The 17884-nt window shown below is 43.6% G+C and overlaps 1 protein-coding gene across 5 annotated transcripts in view; it reads left to right on the top strand.

Moving 5' to 3' along the window:
• The window catches only part of Grb2 (growth factor receptor bound protein 2), an 80370-nt gene that overhangs the window by 55638 nt on the left and 6848 nt on the right, over positions 1-17884 (top strand). For all 5 annotated transcript variants that reach the window (XM_042702673.1, XM_042702670.1, XM_042702669.1 and 2 more), the window contains exons 3-4: positions 8092-8189; positions 17406-17528. In XM_042702673.1, the coding sequence (XP_042558607.1) occupies positions 8092-8189; positions 17406-17528 (221 nt within the window). The remainder of the gene's footprint in view (positions 1-8091; positions 8190-17405; positions 17529-17884) is intronic.

The raw sequence follows: 17884 nt of genomic DNA, 5'->3' as shown, positions 1-17884 counted from the left end.
ATGGAAGAAGCAAATAGTCCAGGATCTTAAGCTAGCACCAGTGGCTCATGCCTATAAGCCTATCATTCTGGCTACTCAGGAGGCTGAGATCTCCTTTTTTGCCTTGAGTTATTTTCACCCTGCTTTTAGAAAGTGTCTAAGTGGGAATGCAAATTCAGTTTCTAAAATGAAAATGTTTTAGGCAGCAACCAAAAAGGAGAGTTGCTCAAGTTTAAATTAGAGATTAAAGTAAACTAAGTAAAAAACATTTATACTTTTTTTTTTTTTTTTTTTTTTTTTTTTTTTGTCGGTCGTGGGGCTTGAACTCTGGGTTTTGGTGCTGTCCCTGCACTCTTCAGCTCAAGGTGAGCGCTCTACCACTTGAGCCACAGTGCCACTTCTGCCGTTCTAGTGGTTTATTGGAGATGAGAGTCTCATGGACTTTCCTGCATGGGCTGGCTTTGAACCGTAATCCTCAGATCTGAACCTCCTTAGTTGCTCGGATTACAGGCATGAGCCTCCGGTGCCCGGCAATATTTATACATTTTAGAAATGGGACAAAAAAGGATATTAATATAAACGTCTTAATATAGAAGCCAGCCCTTGAGACTCTTATCTCCAGTTAACCAGCAAAAAGCCAGAAGTGGAGTTGTGGCTCAAGTGGTAGGACGCTATAGCAAAAAAGCTCAGCGGGCTGGGAAGGTAGCTCAATGGTAGAGAGCTTGCCTTGCATGCATGAGGCCCTGGGTTCAATTCCTCAGCACCACATAAGCAAAAAGAAAAAAGCCAGAAGTGGCGCTGTGGCTCACGCCTGTAATCTAGCTACTCAGGAGGCTGAGATCTGAGGATCGTGGTTCAAAGCCAGCCCGGGCAGGAGAGACCGTGAGACTCCACCAGAAAACCGGAAGTGGCACTGTAGCTCAAGTGGTAGAGTGCTAGCCTTGAAGAGCTGAGGGACAGTGCCCAGGCCCAGAGTTCAAGCCCCACGACCAACAGCAAAAAAAAAAGATTTACAACTCCCAGGTTGCTAGGAAATAGGGTTTTCTGGAAATACCCATTTATGTCTCTCTTTTTCTCTCTCTCCTTTCTCCTCTCCTCTCTGTCATACTGGGGTTTGAACTCAGAGCCTCACTCTTCGTAGACCCCCTAACCCTTTTTTGGCCTTGAGTTATTTTTCAAGAAGAGTCTTGTGTTTTGTCAGAAGCTGGCCTTGGACTTATGATCCTGCCTGCAGCCTCAGGCAAAGCTGGGATTACAACTACCCTTGGCTAAATACTTCAAAGGTGGTGTTTTTTCTGTTTTTGTTGTTTTTTGCCAGTCCTGAGGCTTGAACTCTGGGCTTAGACACTGTTGCTGAGCTCTTTTGCTCAAGGCTAGCACTTTACCACTTGAGCCACAGTGCCACAACCTGCTTTTTCTGTGATTTAATTGGAGATAGTCTCACAGACTTTCTTGCTTGGGCTGACTTTGAACTGCAATCCTCAGATCTCAGCCTCCTGATTAGCTAGGATTACAGGCTTGAGACACCAGCACCTGGCTCTTAGTAGCATTTTGTAGCACAGGTAGTATACTTTTGCTGAGAGGTGATGATACAAGGTACCCTCTTTTTTTTTTTCTTCCTGTTATAGAGCTTGAACTCTGGGCCTGGGCGCTTGCCCTGATCAAGCGCTCTACCACTTGAGCCACAACACACTTCTGGTTTTCTGGTGGTTTACTGAAGATTAAGAGTCTCCATACTTTCCTGCCCAGGTTGGCTTTGAACTGTGATCCTCAGATTTCAGCCTCCTGAATAGCTAGGACTACAGGCGTGAACCACCAGCACCTGGCTTAACTACCTTTAAATTGGTTATTTCCTCCTGAAAGTTCATAATGAGCCAGGCCTGTACTCGTAGCACTTTGGAGGTGGAGGCATTCAGGATTAGGAGTTCAAAGCCAGTCTGAGCTACATCATGAGAGCCAGTCTCAAAATAGAAACTACACAAAAGTTCATAATGACTTATCTGCACTGTGGGTGTTTTTCATGGTTTGGCACATAGCTAACAAGCAGTATAGCCAAGATATTTCTCAGGCTGGACAAAACCTGTAACAGATGGAGGTGGTGTTTGTAGAGTGCTTATTCAGTTGTTGGTAATAAATCAGTGTGGCTCAAGACTGAGTCAGCGCTCATACCAGGAGAATGGCAAGCACTCCAATAGTTTCTAATAGAAAGTTGAAGAGAACTGATTTTAAATATCTCTCCCAGGACTATTTCTCTTGCCAAGGTCCTGTATAGTGTGTGTGTGTGTGTGTGTGTGTGTGTGCGTGCGTGCGCGCGGGCTCTTGAAATTATATGGTAGATGTCACTAGAATTCTTGACAGTATTTCAGTATTAAGAGAACTGATTTTAAATATCTCTCCCAGGACTATTTCTCTTGTCAAGGTCCTGTATAGTTTGTGTGTGTGTGTGTGTGTGTGTGTGTGTGTATGTGTGTGTATGTGTGTGTGTGTGCGCGCGTGTGCGCTCTTGAAATTATATGGTAGATGTCACTAGAATTCTTGACAGTATTTCAGTATTGTCCCTTTGGGATTGATTGATCCATTGGTACTCAGGGGTCAGACTGGTTGAAAACTCACTGGCTTATACTGAATTTATGTAATTCAGGGAGTTGCTAAAAGTATATATTAAGTTTTTTTTTCTTTTGTTTTTGTTTTTTTATTTTTGCTTTGTTTTTTTGGTCAGTCATAGGTCTGAACTCTGGGCCTGGGTGCGCTCCCTCAGCTCTTCAGCTCAAGGCGAGCGCTCTACCACTTGAGCCATAGCTCCACTTCTGGCTTTTTCTGCTTATGTGGTGTTGAGGAATTGAACCCAGAGTCTCATGCATGCAAGGCAAGCACTCTACCATTGAGCCACCTTTCTAGACCCATGTTAAAAATTTTAAAATATAGGGGCTGGGAAGGTGGCTCAGTGGTAGAGACCCTGCCTTGCATGCCTGAGGCCCTGGGTTTGATCCCTCAGCACCACATAAGAAAAAAGCCGGAAGTGGCGCTGTGGCTCAAATGGTAGAGCGCTAGCCTTGAGCTGAAGAGCTAAGGGACAGCGCCCAGGTCTAGAGTTCAGGCCCCACAACCGGACCAAAAAAAAAAAAAATTTTTTTTTTAATGTAAAAAAAAAAGAATTTTAAAATGTAGTTGTTCTTATCTTTCATGTATACATACTCATACAAATTATTTTGTAGGTTGATAGAACTTTGAACAAGTTTTCCTTGTAGAAATGTTGAAAGCTTTATGGGATCTTAGGTAATTTCTCTGTTTTTCAAAGAATCATGATTCCTTTTTTCTCTGTTTTTCAAAGAATCATGATTCCTTTTTTTCCCTATTCACTTACAAATGAACTAAATATGTTCAGGCAAGAAAAGAATCCCCATTTATCAAAATACAACATTCTCAAACCAGATACTTAGCATTTTTCAGTAACTGTACAGAAATGTACTTCTCTCTTCCTGATATTATAAAGAGGAACAGAATAGAATTGGCAATTGCAGGCTTTAAACTCTGCATTTAAAATCATTTTGAAGTAAATATAAAAGTCTTTTATGCATGTGTTTTCAGAATAAAAAAAGAATCCAGGGGCTGGGAAGGTGGCTCAGTGGTAGAGCGCTTGCCTTGCATGCATGAGGCCCTGGGTTTGATTCCTCAGCACCACATAAGCAAAAAGAAAAAAGCCGGAAGTGGCGCTGTGTCTCAAGTGGTAGAGCGCTAGCCTTGAGCTGAAGAGCTGAGGGACAGTGCCCAGGCCCAGAGTTCAGGCTGCATGACCAGATGCCCCCCCCCCCCCCAAAAAAAAAGAATCCAAAGCCTCTGTTAATACGTACTGTTGGTGCCTGGGGACCACATTGCAGCAGAAACCTAATTTAGGGAAAGTAGACTCAGTCCTTCAGGGTGCTGGTGGCTCACACCTATACTACTACTTAGATGACTAAGACCTGATTTGAAGACAGCTCAGGTAGTCTATAATAGTCTTATCTCCAATTAACCAGGAAAAAAGCTGGGCTAGAAGTGTGGTTCAAGAGGTAGAGCCCTAGCTATTAGTAGAGAAAGACAAGCACCAGTATAAGTCCCTGAGTTGAAGCCCTGGTACCAACACATACAAAAGAACTCTGTCTACCAGTCATCAGAGCCTCAAACCTGTAATCCTAGCTATTCAGGAGTCTAAAGCTTGAGTAGGAAAGTCCATGAGATTCGTTTTTGTTTTTCCTTGCCAGTCCTGGGGCTTGAACTCAAGGTCTAGGCACTGTCCCTGAGCTTCTTTTGCTCAAGGCTAGCACTCTACCACTTGTCACAGCACCACTTCTGGCTTTTTCTGTTTATGTGGTACTGAGGAATGGAACCTAAGCATCATGCATGCATCTCTCTCTCTCTCTCTCTCTCTCTCTCTCTCTCTCTCTCTCTCTCTCTCTCTCTCACACACACACACACACATACACACACACACACACACACACACACACACACACACACACACACACAGAGTAGTCCTCCCCAGAATTGCCATGTTTTTGTTCTAATACTGCTAATGTATAAAGACAATAAGAATAGTATACTGTTTGGGGCTGGGAAGGTGGCTAAGTGGTAGAGTGCTTGCCTTGCAAGCATGAGGCCCTGGGTTCGATTCCTCAGCACCACATAAGCAGAAAAAGCTGCAAGTGGCGCTATGGCTCAAAGTGGTAGAGTGCTACCTTGAGCTGAAGAGCTGAGGGACAGTGCCCAGGCCTAGAGTTCAGCCCCATGACCGACAAAAAAAAAGAAAGAAAGAAAGGAATAGTATACTGTTTGTTGTGCTGGTTATTACATTTTTGCATGTAATTCCCTTGGTATAGAATATTATTGCCACTTTCTACTCAGAGAAACCAAAACTTAAGAGTGGAGTTTATCCAGAGTTGTTGACTACTGGTGAGATTTCAGCATCTGGAATTCATCCTGGTATTTTTTGTTTTTTGTGGTTGGTATTTGGTTTATGTTTTTTTTTTTTTTTTTGCCAGTCCTGAGGCTTGAACACAGGTCCTGGATGCTGTCCCAGAGCTTCTTTGTACTCTTTGTTCTCAAGGCTAGCGCTGTACCACTTGAACCACAACACCACTTCTGGCTTTTTCTGAGTAGTTTTATTAGATATAGAAACTCACAGACTTTTCTGCCTAGGCTGGCTTTGAACCATGATCCTCAGATCTCAGTCCCCTGAGTAATTAGGATTACAGGTGTGAGCCACCAGCACGTGTGTGTGTGTGTGTGTGTGTGTGTGTGTGTGTGTGTGTGTGTGTTTAATTTATGTGGTACTGTGGAATCGAACCGAGAGCATGCTAGGCAAGCTCTCTGCCACTAAGCCACATTCCCTATCCTGTTGTTTTGCGATCAGATAAGGTACATCCTGCACTTTTCTTTCTTTCTTTCTTTCTTTCTTTCTTTCTTTCTTTCTTTCTTTCTTTCTTTCTTTCTTTCTTTCTTTCTTTCTTTCTTTCTTTCTTTCTTTCTTTCTTTCTTTCTTTCTTTCCTTCTATCTAAGCAATACTGGAGTCTGAACTCAGGATCTCATATGTGCTTGGCTTGCTTGTTCAACTAGTACTCTACCACTGAAACCACATCTCATCCCCACTTTTTGATGATTATTTTGGAGGTGGAGTCTTGGACTTTCCTTTCCAGTATTGCTTTGAACCTCAATCCGCCTAAGTGGCTAGGATTATAGACCTGAACCACTAGCACCTGCCAACCTACATCTTTTATCATTGATTTTTTTAAAAAGCTATTCAGGAAGCTTTGAATTGGTATTAGAGTAAGTGGAAATCTTGTGTTGCCTTTAAAAGTGGATTCAGATTAGGGATAAAGGGTGGGGCAGTGGGTGATAAAATGTTATCAGAATCTTTCATAATGTAATTTGTAGCTAGTTTGGGAGCTGGGAAACTGGGGGAAAGCAAAGGAAGGGGTGACATTGTCAAGAAGAAGAAAGGCAGGAGGAGGACTCATTACTTTGCTTATGAAATGGTAATCCCTCCATGCACCTTAATAATAACAATAAAAGTATACTTAATCAAAAATCTAGTAGAGTAAAAACATCTCATAATGTAGAAGGGTTAAATATGGTGTTATTTCTGGGAGTTAATTTCTTTTCACAGAGTAGTAATTAATGCGTTACAATTGTGGGAGTTTGTGAAGTCTAGTTATGTTGTTATTTTTTTTGAGGGCTGTAAAGTTTGGATCTGAAGTGTGTACGGCCTCAATTTTTGTTAAGTGTGAAATGAATTATAATATTGTTCCTCTCTGAGACAGTTCTTTTGAGTTGTACTGTCCATAGAGAAAAGTTCATCTAGTGTAACAGTGAGGTAGTTTTTCACAAACAACATAAGCAGCACTGAGTCGAGAAATAAAACACAATAGACATTTTTTTTTTTTTTTGGTCGGTCGTGGGGCCTGAACTCTGGGCCTGGGAGCTGTCCCTCAGCTCTTCAGCTCAAGCCTCAGCCCCATTTCCTGCTTTTACTTATGTGGTGCTGAGGAATCGAACCCAGGGCCTCATGAATGCAAGGCACGCACTGTACCACTGAGCCATCTTCCCAGCCCCCACAATAGACACCTTAAAAGTCCTTGTGATAGCCAGGTGCAGGTAGCTCTTGCTTATAATCCTAGCTACTCAGGAGGCTGAGATCAGAGTGTCTGGGTTTAAATGGGCTGCAAAGTCCATGAGACTCTCTTATCTTCCTTTTAGAATTTATTATATAGTACAGATTAGCTACCACTGTACTACTCAGCATTTCCTCTGCTGCCCATTTTGGGATTGTGCTCACAACTCTCTCTCTCTGTCTCTCTCTCTCAACATAGCAATGTTATAGTTTTTCCTTTTGGCTTTTGTTTGAGGCATAGAATTCACAACATGACTTTTATACTTTACCTAGTTTTCTTCTGCTTCTCCTATTACTCTATAGATAAGTCTGGTAGCCTGGCTTGTCCATGTACGTCATAGGAGGCATCATTGGACAAAACATTCATTTGGAGTATGAAAATGTGGGTATGAGACTTAGCTATATGAGGTCATTCATTTATAACCCTACGGAGCCATTTCATTTTTCTAGATCTGTTTTCACATCTACAGAATGCCATGATTTAGTTTTAGGACCTCCAGATCTTCCCTAATTGTGTAATTAGGTGTGCATTTAAGTAACCTGAACGCAATGTGGCTCTTGAGGGTTAGAAGCATGAGTTGGACTTGCCATACTTAGTCATTAAAATAGTTTTCCCATACAAGGGCAAATGTCTATGCTCACAAGAACCTCTTGGCTATGACCCATACATGCAGTAACCTAGAGGATGTATTGGGGAATCCCAGGATTGGTCTGTGCATTCCCTAATCTGCCAGGAGGGCTAACAGCTGTTCTGCTTGCTATTACAGAACAATACACCTCTCTCTCCTAGGTCACCAACTTGTTTTATCTGTCAAACTCCCTTTGTTCTCTTGGGTCAGTGTCTTGTGTTTTCCAAAATCTGCTCTCTAATTTTCTTTCTTAAAAAAGACTAATCTGGGGCTGGGAAGGTGGCTCAGTGGTAGAGTGCTTGCCTCGCTTGAATGAGGCCCTGGGTTCAATTCCTTGGCGCCACATAAGCAGAAAAAGCCAGAAGTGGCACTGTGACTCAAGTGGTAGAGCGCTAGCCTTGAGCTGAAGAGCTGAGGGACAGCGCCCAGGCCCAGAGTTCAGGCCCCACAACCAACCAAAAAAAAAAAAAAAAAGCTAATCTGCAACCAAGGGATGGAACTCAAGGGGGAGGTCCTAAGTGCAGTCCTCAGTACCACAAGAGAAAAAGAAAAAAGAAAAAAAAAGTATATTATTTTTCCCTGTCATTCTTTTGCTTTCTTACTGAGTGTTTAATTCTAGGTGTTTAGGAGTCTGACCTTCCATTTCCAGACACAGTTTCTTTTCAATTGTCACAGAGTTCTTACATAATGAACCAGTTATAAGGAGTCTTATATCCACATAGCTGAGAATGCTTCAAAGAAGATCTTTCACAGACTTATGAGATCACACCTGGTGACTACCCTTTGAAAATGGAAACAAGAAGGTTGATTTCCCACCCCCTCTTGTTTCATTTTAGGTTTTGAATGAAGAATGTGATCAGAACTGGTACAAGGCAGAGCTCAATGGGAAAGACGGCTTCATTCCCAAGAACTACATAGAAATGAAACCACATCCGTAAGTTGAGCTCCTCTGGTCTCCTAGGGAGGTGACCCACCCACCTGTTTGCTTGGAGTATAGTTGTTAAAATCGAGACCAGTGGAATGAGTGTCATACTGTTTGTTCTGCCTTTCCAGAGAAATTAACCAAGCATACTGAGTACAATGGTAATAATGTGCCTTTTTTCTTCTTTCTTTCCTTTTAATGGTAGTGGGGATTGAACTTGGGGCCTCATGCCTTCTAGGCTAAACAGACACTTTACCACTTGCATCACACTCCTCCCCATAATGGTACATTTTACACTTGATCTTAGCCAAAAGGCCAAAGCAATGGTATGCATTTTACATTAATAACTGTCAATGGTCTTCAAAGACAAAACAATACTTTAGCAAGTCCTTAATTCTTTTTTAATAAAACCCTTGGGGCTAGATGTGTTTCATAATTCTTTTGAATTACCATATGTAGCCACACCTCTAGCCCAAGATTTTTGTTTTGTTTCTCTTTTTGAAGCTAGTTAATTGAAATGGAGTCTTTGTGAACTTTTCTGGTGGATTATACTTGAAGCCAAATCCTCCAGATCTCAGCCTCCTGAGTAGTAAGGATTACAGGTGTGAGCCACAGCACCTGGCTCTGCCTGTTATTTATTTTATTTATTTATTTATTTTTTTGCCAGTTGTGGGGGCTGAACTCTGTACCTGGGCACTGTCCCTCTGCTCTTCAGCTTAAGGCTAGTGCCCTACCACTTGAGCCACAGCACTACTTCTGGCTTTTTTTTTTAAGATTTTATTTATTTAATTTATTTTATGGGGCTTTTTTTTTTGGGTCTGGTCATGGGGTCTGAACTCTGGGCCTGGGCGCTGTCCCTCAGCTCTTCAGCTCAAGGCTAGCGCTCTACCACTGAGCCACCTTCCCAGCCCCACATTTTTTTTTTTGTTTTTTTTTAATTGTGAAAATACCTTACAGAGGGGTTACAATTACATGGGCAAGGTAATGAGTACATTTCTTGTCAAGCATTGTTGCCTCCTTCTTTGTTTCCCCTTCCCATCCCTTCCCATCTCCCACCCCCTCTACCCCCCAACTACCTTTTATTTTATTTTTTGGCTTGCCCTGGCTTGAACTCAGGACCATCCTGCACACTGTCTGTGAGTCTTTTTGTGCTCAAAGCTAGCATTCTACCACTTGAGGCACAGCACCACTTCCTGGTTTTTTGTTTTTTTTTTCTGGTTGTGGGGCTTGAACTCTGGCCCTGGGCACTGTCCATCAGCTCTTCAGCTCAAGGAGAGCACTCTACCACTGGAGCCACAGCGCCATTTTCAGCTTTTTCTGCTTATGTGGTGCTGAGGAATTGAACCCAGGGCCTCATGCATCCAAGGGCAAGCACTCTACCACTGAGCCACCTTCCCAGACCCTTCTGGGAAGTGTCTCACAGACTTTCCTGCCTGGGCTGGCTTCCAACCACGATCCTCAGATATCAGTCACCTGAGTAGCTAGGAATACAGGCATGAGTCACTTGCACTGGCCTGTGCCTGTTCTTATTTCCCCAAATAATGAAATAGACATACATAGGTCATAGTGCTAAAAAAGGCTTTCAGGATCATCTAATTCATTCTTCCTTCTACAAGTTACTACAGCATCTAGTATCTTTATTCAGTGCCAGTAATTGATTAATACAGTGTTCATTACGAAAGTCTCACAATGCAAAACAGAAACAAAAAAAGAGTATTGCTCCTCCCCTATACATGTAATCTATAGAGGTAAAGACATGTATAAACAAAAATCCTGAGCCTCTTCTAGGAAAATAATTTGTCTTCTGTAAAACAAGGTAAATGATCGAGAAGTCTCCCATAAAACTACCAGTTGTGTTCATGCAGGGGTCAATAAACTCTTACAGAGTGCTTGTTTTGTGGCAGGACTGTGCAAGGTAATAGGACATTATAGTCCACAGTTAACTTATGGTATAGTAAAGTTCCCACATAGTTCACATGGCAGCTGTTTGAGATCACATCCAGGAGGCATTAGCCTGGAGAGGAGTTGGGCTGGCCCTCATGGTGATGTAGGGACCATACAGATACCAATGGGGGGGTGGGGGGGAGTGGGGTAAAGAAATTTCTTTTTACTTTGAAGAGAGCCAGGCACCTCCTAATTGCTCTTTTATAAATGTTTCATGGGGTGATTACAAAGTGAAGGCTGGTCTCATCTTTCTTTAGAACTTGTACTATCTTGTTGGATCTCCCCCCTCCTCGCTCCCACAAAAGATCTTATATTCCTTGGAGAATTCATGTCCTCTACTTTTATATTCTTGGAAACATGTAGCTTGCTTTTGTACATAGTAGCTTAGCAAATATTTTTAAATTGATATTCAAGGCTGAAAGCCTTGATTATAAAAATCAAAAGTATATTGGGGCTGGGAAGGTGGCTCAGTGGTAGAGCACTTGCCTTGCACACCTAAGGCCCTGGGTTCGATTCCTCAGCACCATATAAGTAAAAAGAAAAAAGCCAGAAGTGGCGCTGTGGCTCAAGTGGTAGAGCACTAGCCTTGAGCTGAAGAGCTGAGGGACAGCGCCCAGGCCCAGAGTTCAGGCCCCACAACTGGACCCAATAAATAAATAAATAAATAAATAAATAAATAATCAAAAGTATAGCAGTGCGCTGATGGCTCACACCTGTAATCCTAGCTACTCAGGAGGCTAAAATCTGAAGATCATGGTTCAAAGCCAGCCTGGGCAGAAAAATCCCTGTGAAACTATTTGTGTCCAATTAATCACTCAAAAACCAGAAGTGGAACTGTGATTCAAAGTGGTAGAGTGCTAGCCTTGAGCAAGAGAGGTCAGGGACAGCACCCAGGCCCTGAATTCAAGCCTTACAGTCAGCCAGACCAAAAAAAAAGTGCTTTTGCACAAAATCTTGAACTGTGTATGCACATAAGATTACTAGATCTTGGGCTGGGAAGGTGGCTCAGTGGTAGAGCGTTTGCCTTGCATGCATGAGGCCCAGGGTTCGATTCCCCAGCACCACATAAGCAAAAAGAAAGAAAGCCGGAAGTGGCGCGGTGGCTCAAGTGGTATAGCGCTAGCCTTGAGCTGAAGAGCTGAGGGACAGCGCCCAGGCCCAGAGTTCAGACCCCACAACCAGACCCCCCCAAAAAAAAAAAGATTACAAGATCTCTATCTGTGGGATGATACTTTGATACTTCCACTCACTTGAGGTCCCTGTAATGTAAGACTGAGGATCAACATGCAGCTTGCCCAGGTTACTAAAGGGGCAGGCACCAGTGGTGGCAAACCAGAAGCTTCAAGAAGCTGAGTGTGAATTTCTTAGATTTCCCACATTCTTACAGCCTCTTGGTCTTAGAATTTGCTTTACAGGGTATGTGGGGTTTTCATAGAGGCTCATGGGAAGTACTATGTTGGGAGAAGCATTGGACAGTGGTTACTAAGAGAGAGACAAATGGTTGGATCAGACCACATGTCCTCTTCTGTTTTCTTCATTCATCCTTCAGATTACACACTTGATCAAAGTGTGTCTCTATAAAAGGTCAGATAGCAGAAATTTTAGGCTTTGTGGCCTCTCCTGCCAAATATTATTTTTTCCTATTTAGGAAGGTTTTGGGTATTTTTAAACACCCATTGGGATTGTGGGTGTAACTCAATATACTGTGCTTGCCTAGCATGCATGAATCCCTGGGTTTGATTCCTGGCACTGAAAAGAAACATTTCTAATTCACCAGCTAGGTACATGAGTGTTGCCTATCTGTTATCCCAACACTTATACAGTTTTTAGACAATACAAGTGCAAGTTGAGACCAGCCTAAACAATAAGATCTGAGGATCGCAGTTAGAAGCTATCCCAGACAAGAAAGTTCACAAGATGAGATTCTTGCCTCCAGTTAAGTACCAAAAAGTTGTGTATGGCTCAAGTAGATGAGCTCTAGTCTTGAGCAAAAGAAGCTCAAGGACAGTGCCCAAGCCCTAAGTACAAGCACCATGACTGAAAAAAATTAATTAAGGGGCTGGGAAGTTGGCTCAGTGGTAGAGCGCTTGCCTTGCATGCATGAGGCTCTGGGTTCGATTCCTCAGCACCACTAAGCAGAAAAAAAAAAGCTGGAATTGGCGCTGTGGCTCAAGTGGTAGAGCGCTAGCCTTGAGCTGAAGAGCTGAGGGACAGCGCCCAGGTCCAGAGTTCAGGCCCCACAACTGGACCGGAAAAAGGAAAAAAAGTGTGTGTGTGTGTGTGTGTGTGTGTGTGTGTGTGTGTGTGTGTGTGTGTGTGTGTGTGTGTGTGTGTGTGCACTGAGAGGCAGGGCTCAAATGGTACAGTGCCTACATAAGGCCCTTCCTCCCTTCAATCCCTAGTACTCAAAAAAAAAGTCTTGAGTTATGGGTCATGTATAAACAACATAGGATGTTTTAGGCTCAACCTCAAATCCTAACTTATTTAAAAGGATCTTGGTTCAAGAATAGTCCTGCTAGAGAAGGTGATATCAGGAGGATCAAGGTTTTAGGCTGACCCAAGCAGAACAGTGTGAAACTCCATCTCAGTAGAAGCAGCAAGGTATGGTTGTATGCCTATTATCCCAGTTATATTAGAAATCATAAAAAAAAAAAAAAAAAAAAGCTGGGTGCCGGTGGCTCACGCCTGTAATCCTAGCTACTCAGGAGGCTGAGATCTGAGGATCGTGGTTCAAAGCCAGCCCAGACAAGAAAGTCAGTAAGACTATTATCTCCAGTAAACTACCAGAAAACTGGAAGTGGCACTGTGGCTCAAGTGGTAGAGTGTTGGCCTTGAGCTGAAAAGCTGAGGGACAGCACCCAGGCCCAGAGTTCAAGCCCCATGACTGCCCCCCCACCAAAAAAAAGGAGTTGGAACTGTGGCTCAGTTGGTAGAGTTGCTAGCCAGTGAACCAAAGCATCAGGAACTGAGTTCAAGTCCCAGTTCTAGACCTAAAAAAAAAAAAGAAAAGAAAGCATTTCTTTTAGGCAGACCAAAGTTCAGATGAATGACTGAGCAGAAAGCAAATCCCTATCTCAGAAATAAACAGTACAGGTCTGGAATGTGGCTTAGTGGTAGAGTGCTTGCCTAGCATGCATGAAGCCCTGGGTTTAATTCCTCAGTACCACATAAACAGAAAAAGCTGGAAGTAGCACTGTGGCTCAAGTGGTAGAATGCTAACCTTGAGCAAAAGAAACTTAGGGACAGTGCCCAGGACCTGAGTTCAAGCCCCAGGGCTGGGAAAAAAAGAAGGGGAAGGGAGGGGAGGAAAGGGAAAGGAACAATTGGGCGCTGGTGACTTAACTCCTGTAATCCTAGCTACTCTGGAGGCTGAGATCTGAGGATCGAGGTTCAAAGCTAGCCCAGGCAGGACAGTCTATGTGACTCATTCCAGTAAACCACCAGAAAACCAGAAATGGCACTGTGGCTCAAGTGGTAGAGCACTCACCTTGAGTTGAAGAGCTGAGGGACAGTGTCCAGGCCCAGAGTTCAAGCCCCATGACTGACAAGAAAAAAAAGGGAGAAAGGGCTAGGAAGGTGGCTTAGTGGTAGAGTGCATGCCTCGCATGAATGAGGCATAAGCAGAAAAAGCCGGAAGAGGCACTGTGGCTCAAGTGGGTAGAGCACTAGCCTTGAGCTGAAGAGCTGAGGGACAGTGACCAGGCCCAGAGTTCAAGCCCTATGACTGACCAAAAAAAAAGGAGAGAGAAAGAAAGAACCAGTGCAGTGTAATTGTCCTCTTGCTCATTCTCTTTCAAAGAGTCAGAGAGTGTATGTATTCACAAGAAATCTTTTTTAATGAAATAGTCTCTTAACCAATTTTCTTTTTTATTTTCTATTTTTTATTTCTTACCTTATTTATTTGTGATGGTCTTGGGGCTTGAACTAGAGGCCTGGGTGTCACAACCTGCCTGGTGCCCCTTAATCCGTAGTGACCTGGAGCAACACAATAAGGGAGACTGGACCATGCAACTAAGGTTTGAAGAACCAAGGGACCTGTAGCCTTCCACCAGCAACGGATCCCAACATTCCATTTACCAAGGTTTTTAGTTGGTCTTATGCAAGGAAGTAAGGTACAAACTTCAACATGTGACAATATTTGATATACAAGTGGTAGGTGACTTTCTTATTCTGGGAAGGAGAGCTGAATAGTAAACAGCCTTCAATTTGCATAAACCTAAGTCTACCCTTAGGTTTCCACACAGTTTAGGGTGGAATCTGAGTTCCCCTTAAGCTAGGACTGATTGACTGAGTTTTCCAGGGAAACTCAGCTTTCTAGAGTGAAGACATTCCAAACTCCCAATCCTTTGGGGTCTCACAGCTTGGATTTTTGGGCTCTGACGCTTGGGCATTTTCCCTGAGCTTTTTCACTCAAGGCTGATGCCCTGCTACTTGAGTCCCTGCTCCGCTTGCAACTTTTTTGGTTGTTAATTGATGTTAAAGAGTGTCATCTACTTTCCTGCCCGGGCTAGCTTTGAACCATGATCCTCAGGTCTTAACCTCCTGAGTAGCTAAGGTTATAGGTGTGAGCCATTGGTGTCCAGCTTCCATTTGTTATAACAGGAATAGATTTGGAAACTTCTCTTCCTTCCTTCCTTCCTTCCTTCCTTTCTTTCTTTCTTTCTTTCCTTCTTTCATTTCTTTTTTTCAGTACTAGGGTTTGAACTCAGGACCTAGTACTTGCTCAGCTCGCTTGCCTTGTGTGGCTGGTGCTCTACTCCATTTTGAGAACCTTCACCCCTACCCACTATAGTCCGGGAGTGAGAGCATGTCCCTGTGTGTCCTTTCTCTGGACATGCACACTGCACACAAGCCTGCCTAGCCCTCAAAAGCACCAGTGACCAGAAAATGTTTCTGTGCCCTCCTTTCATCCTCTGAGAGCCGGCTGCTCTGTTAAGACAGCATTACTCTGGTGTGACCTGGTTCCCGGGCCCTGCAGGATTCCCCTGAGTATTTGTAGAAGCAAGAGGACAAGTTGTACAGAGTGTGCAGCCTGGCATCAAAGCCTACAAAGTGAGAGTGACACCTGCACTAGGTTTGGGGATGTTCAGGTTCTGGTGGACAGTTTCCAGGTATCTCCCGCAGTATAGCTTGTTTCCCCCACAGTGTCTGCTTGGAAACATCTTGTAGCACTTTGCTTCCAACTTTGTTTTATCATTTGCATGTTAAATGCAAATGTTAATTTGCAGTTACCACAAAAGATAAATCTTAGGGGTGGGAAGCATGGCTCCATTTGGTTAGAACATCAGCCATTAAGCAAAGCGTCCATGAGTTGGAATCCTGATCTAGCAACAGAAAAGAAAAAAAGATAAATCTGAGCTATGAATAAATGGCTTTGTTTTTTTTTTTTAATAGTAAAACATTGAAAATGATTGTGGAAAAAAATGTCCTTTCCTAATTATTTTTCCCTCCATACTAATTAGTAGTGGTTTTCTTTTGAAATGGAAGGAAACATGCTTACACACACACACATGCATACATACACACACACACCTGTGAACCATAGGTCAGTTGCTCCCACAGTTTTCTCTGAATTCAGCCACTCTTTCTTCTGGTCAAAGCAAACTAGCATTGGGAACCGAAGACATTATTATTCTTTTTTGTTGTTTGTTTTTGTTTTAGTCATGGGGCTTGAACTCTGGGCTTGGGCACTGTCCCTGAGCTCTTCAGCTCAAGGCGAGCATTCTACCATTTTTTTTTTTTTTGTCGTTTGTGGGGCTTGAACTCTGGGCCTGGGCGCTGTCCCTCAGCTCTTCAGCTCATGGCGAGCGCTCTACCACTTGAGCTACAGCGCCACTTCCGAGCATTCTACCATTTAAGCCACAATGCCATTTCTAGTTTTCTGGTGGTTTATTGGAGATAAGAATCATACAGATTTTGCTGCCCAGGCTGGCTTTGAACCTCGATCCTCAGATCTCAGCCTCCTGAGTAGCTAGGATTACAGGTACAAGCCACCGGCACCCAGCTGTAACTCTTTCAAATGAGAAAAATGAATCTTAACTTTTCGGGTAGTCCTTTGAAGATGATAGTGTGGAGGGGGGACATGCATACCCTCACTAAACTGTATTCCCAACCTCTTTCTGATGGCCTGCAAGCCATCTGCTGAGCTATGACCCCAGAGAGAGGCTCTGAGAAGAATCTTTAACCTTTTTGCTTTCCTTAAGACATTTTACTTTCTTTAAAAGAAGCCAAAGCCAAGCCGGACGTCTGTAGCTTTCTAGTTATGTCTGTTGCCTTTCAGTGAATAGAAACCCCCTTTCTGTTGATGTTAGACCCAAGTGGAATATTGACTTTCTACTATGAGAGCCCAAAAATCCAAGCTGTGAGACCCCCAAAAGGAGTGGAAGTTGGAATGCCTTCTCCCAGTACACTCTAGAAAGCTGAGTTTTCCTGGAAAGATCAATCAATTCTGGCTTAAGGGGAACTCAGATTCTACCCTAAACTGTGTGGGAACCTAAGGGTAGACTTAGGTTTATGCAAATTGAAGGCTGTTTACTATTCAGCTCTCCTTCCCAGAATAAGAAGGTCACCTACCACTTGTATATCAAATATTGTCACATGTTGAAGTTTGTATCTTACTTCCTTGCACAAGACCAATAAAAAACCTTGGTTAATGGAATGTTGGGATCTGTTGCTGTTGGAAGGCTCCAGGTCCCCTGTACCCCAAAGCTCAGTTCCATGGCCTGGTCTCCATTATTGCATTGCTACTGGTTGCAACAGATTAAGGACTCCACGGCAGGTTGCAACATTCAACTGCAAAGGTACAGGCTTCTTCCCTTTGGCTCTCAGTTCTGCCTCCAACTTCTGGGCCTCGAAGCATCCCTCCCCCACAGCCCTGTTCCTGCAGTGCAGTACTCTTCCTTAGCCAGCTTACTGGAAGAATCATCTGGCTCTCCCTCTATGGTCTGCCCTGTGCTGCCATTCTCAGGCCTGGGTTTTTCCTAGTGTCTTTCAGAGACTTGGGGGCTTTGGCTCCAGAAGCCCATTCTTGTTTCTCTCCCCAGAAAGAGCAGCCTATGGTAGTGTCTTGAGGCATTGTGGGAAGGAGCGTGGGGAGAAGCTGTGGAGAGCCCATCCCTCAGGAAGGATGGGAGCTAATGTCAGTGTGCATTGGGCACCATAAGACCAGAGGGTAAAGGGCGAGCCTCTTCCTCTGGAAGGAGTGTCTGCTGCTGACATTTAAGGCGGAACATCCCGTTTCTTTGTGGGGAAGCTGATGTTGACTGGCTTGCCTTCCTTCCTTAGGTGGTTTTTTGGCAAAATCCCCAGAGCCAAGGCAGAAGAGATGCTTAGCAAACAGCGGCACGATGGGGCCTTTCTAATCCGAGAGAGCGAGAGTGCTCCTGGCGATTTTTCCCTCTCCGTCAAGTAAGTATTTCCTGCTGGAGCCACCGCACCCCTGGCTAGGGCTGATTAAACCTGAGCAGCCATTGGTCAGGTGACTGGCAACACACAAAGTAGAAGAGGCCTAATCTAACTGGTATTTTAATTCTACATTAAAAGCCTAATTGTCGGCTCTTCTAAAAGTTCTAGCAGTGCTGGGTTTAGAATGAAGACATGGTTCTATAGAAAAGTTTTTTTGTGAGTTTGATTTTTTTTTTTTTTTTTTTTTTTTTTGCCAGTCCTGGGCTTGAACTCAAGGCCTGGGCACTGTCCCTGAGCTGCTTTTGCTTAATGCTAGCTCTCTACCACTTGAGCCACAGCACTACTTCTGGGATTGTCTG

This window comes from Dipodomys spectabilis, unplaced genomic scaffold, assembly GCF_019054845.1.
Source record: "Dipodomys spectabilis isolate Male_0828 unplaced genomic scaffold, ASM1905484v1 ptg000329l, whole genome shotgun sequence".
Classification (NCBI taxonomy): domain Eukaryota; kingdom Metazoa; phylum Chordata; class Mammalia; order Rodentia; family Heteromyidae; genus Dipodomys; species Dipodomys spectabilis.
The sequence above is the reverse complement of the archived record's forward strand: the minus strand, read 5'-3'. Positions and strand labels throughout refer to the sequence as shown.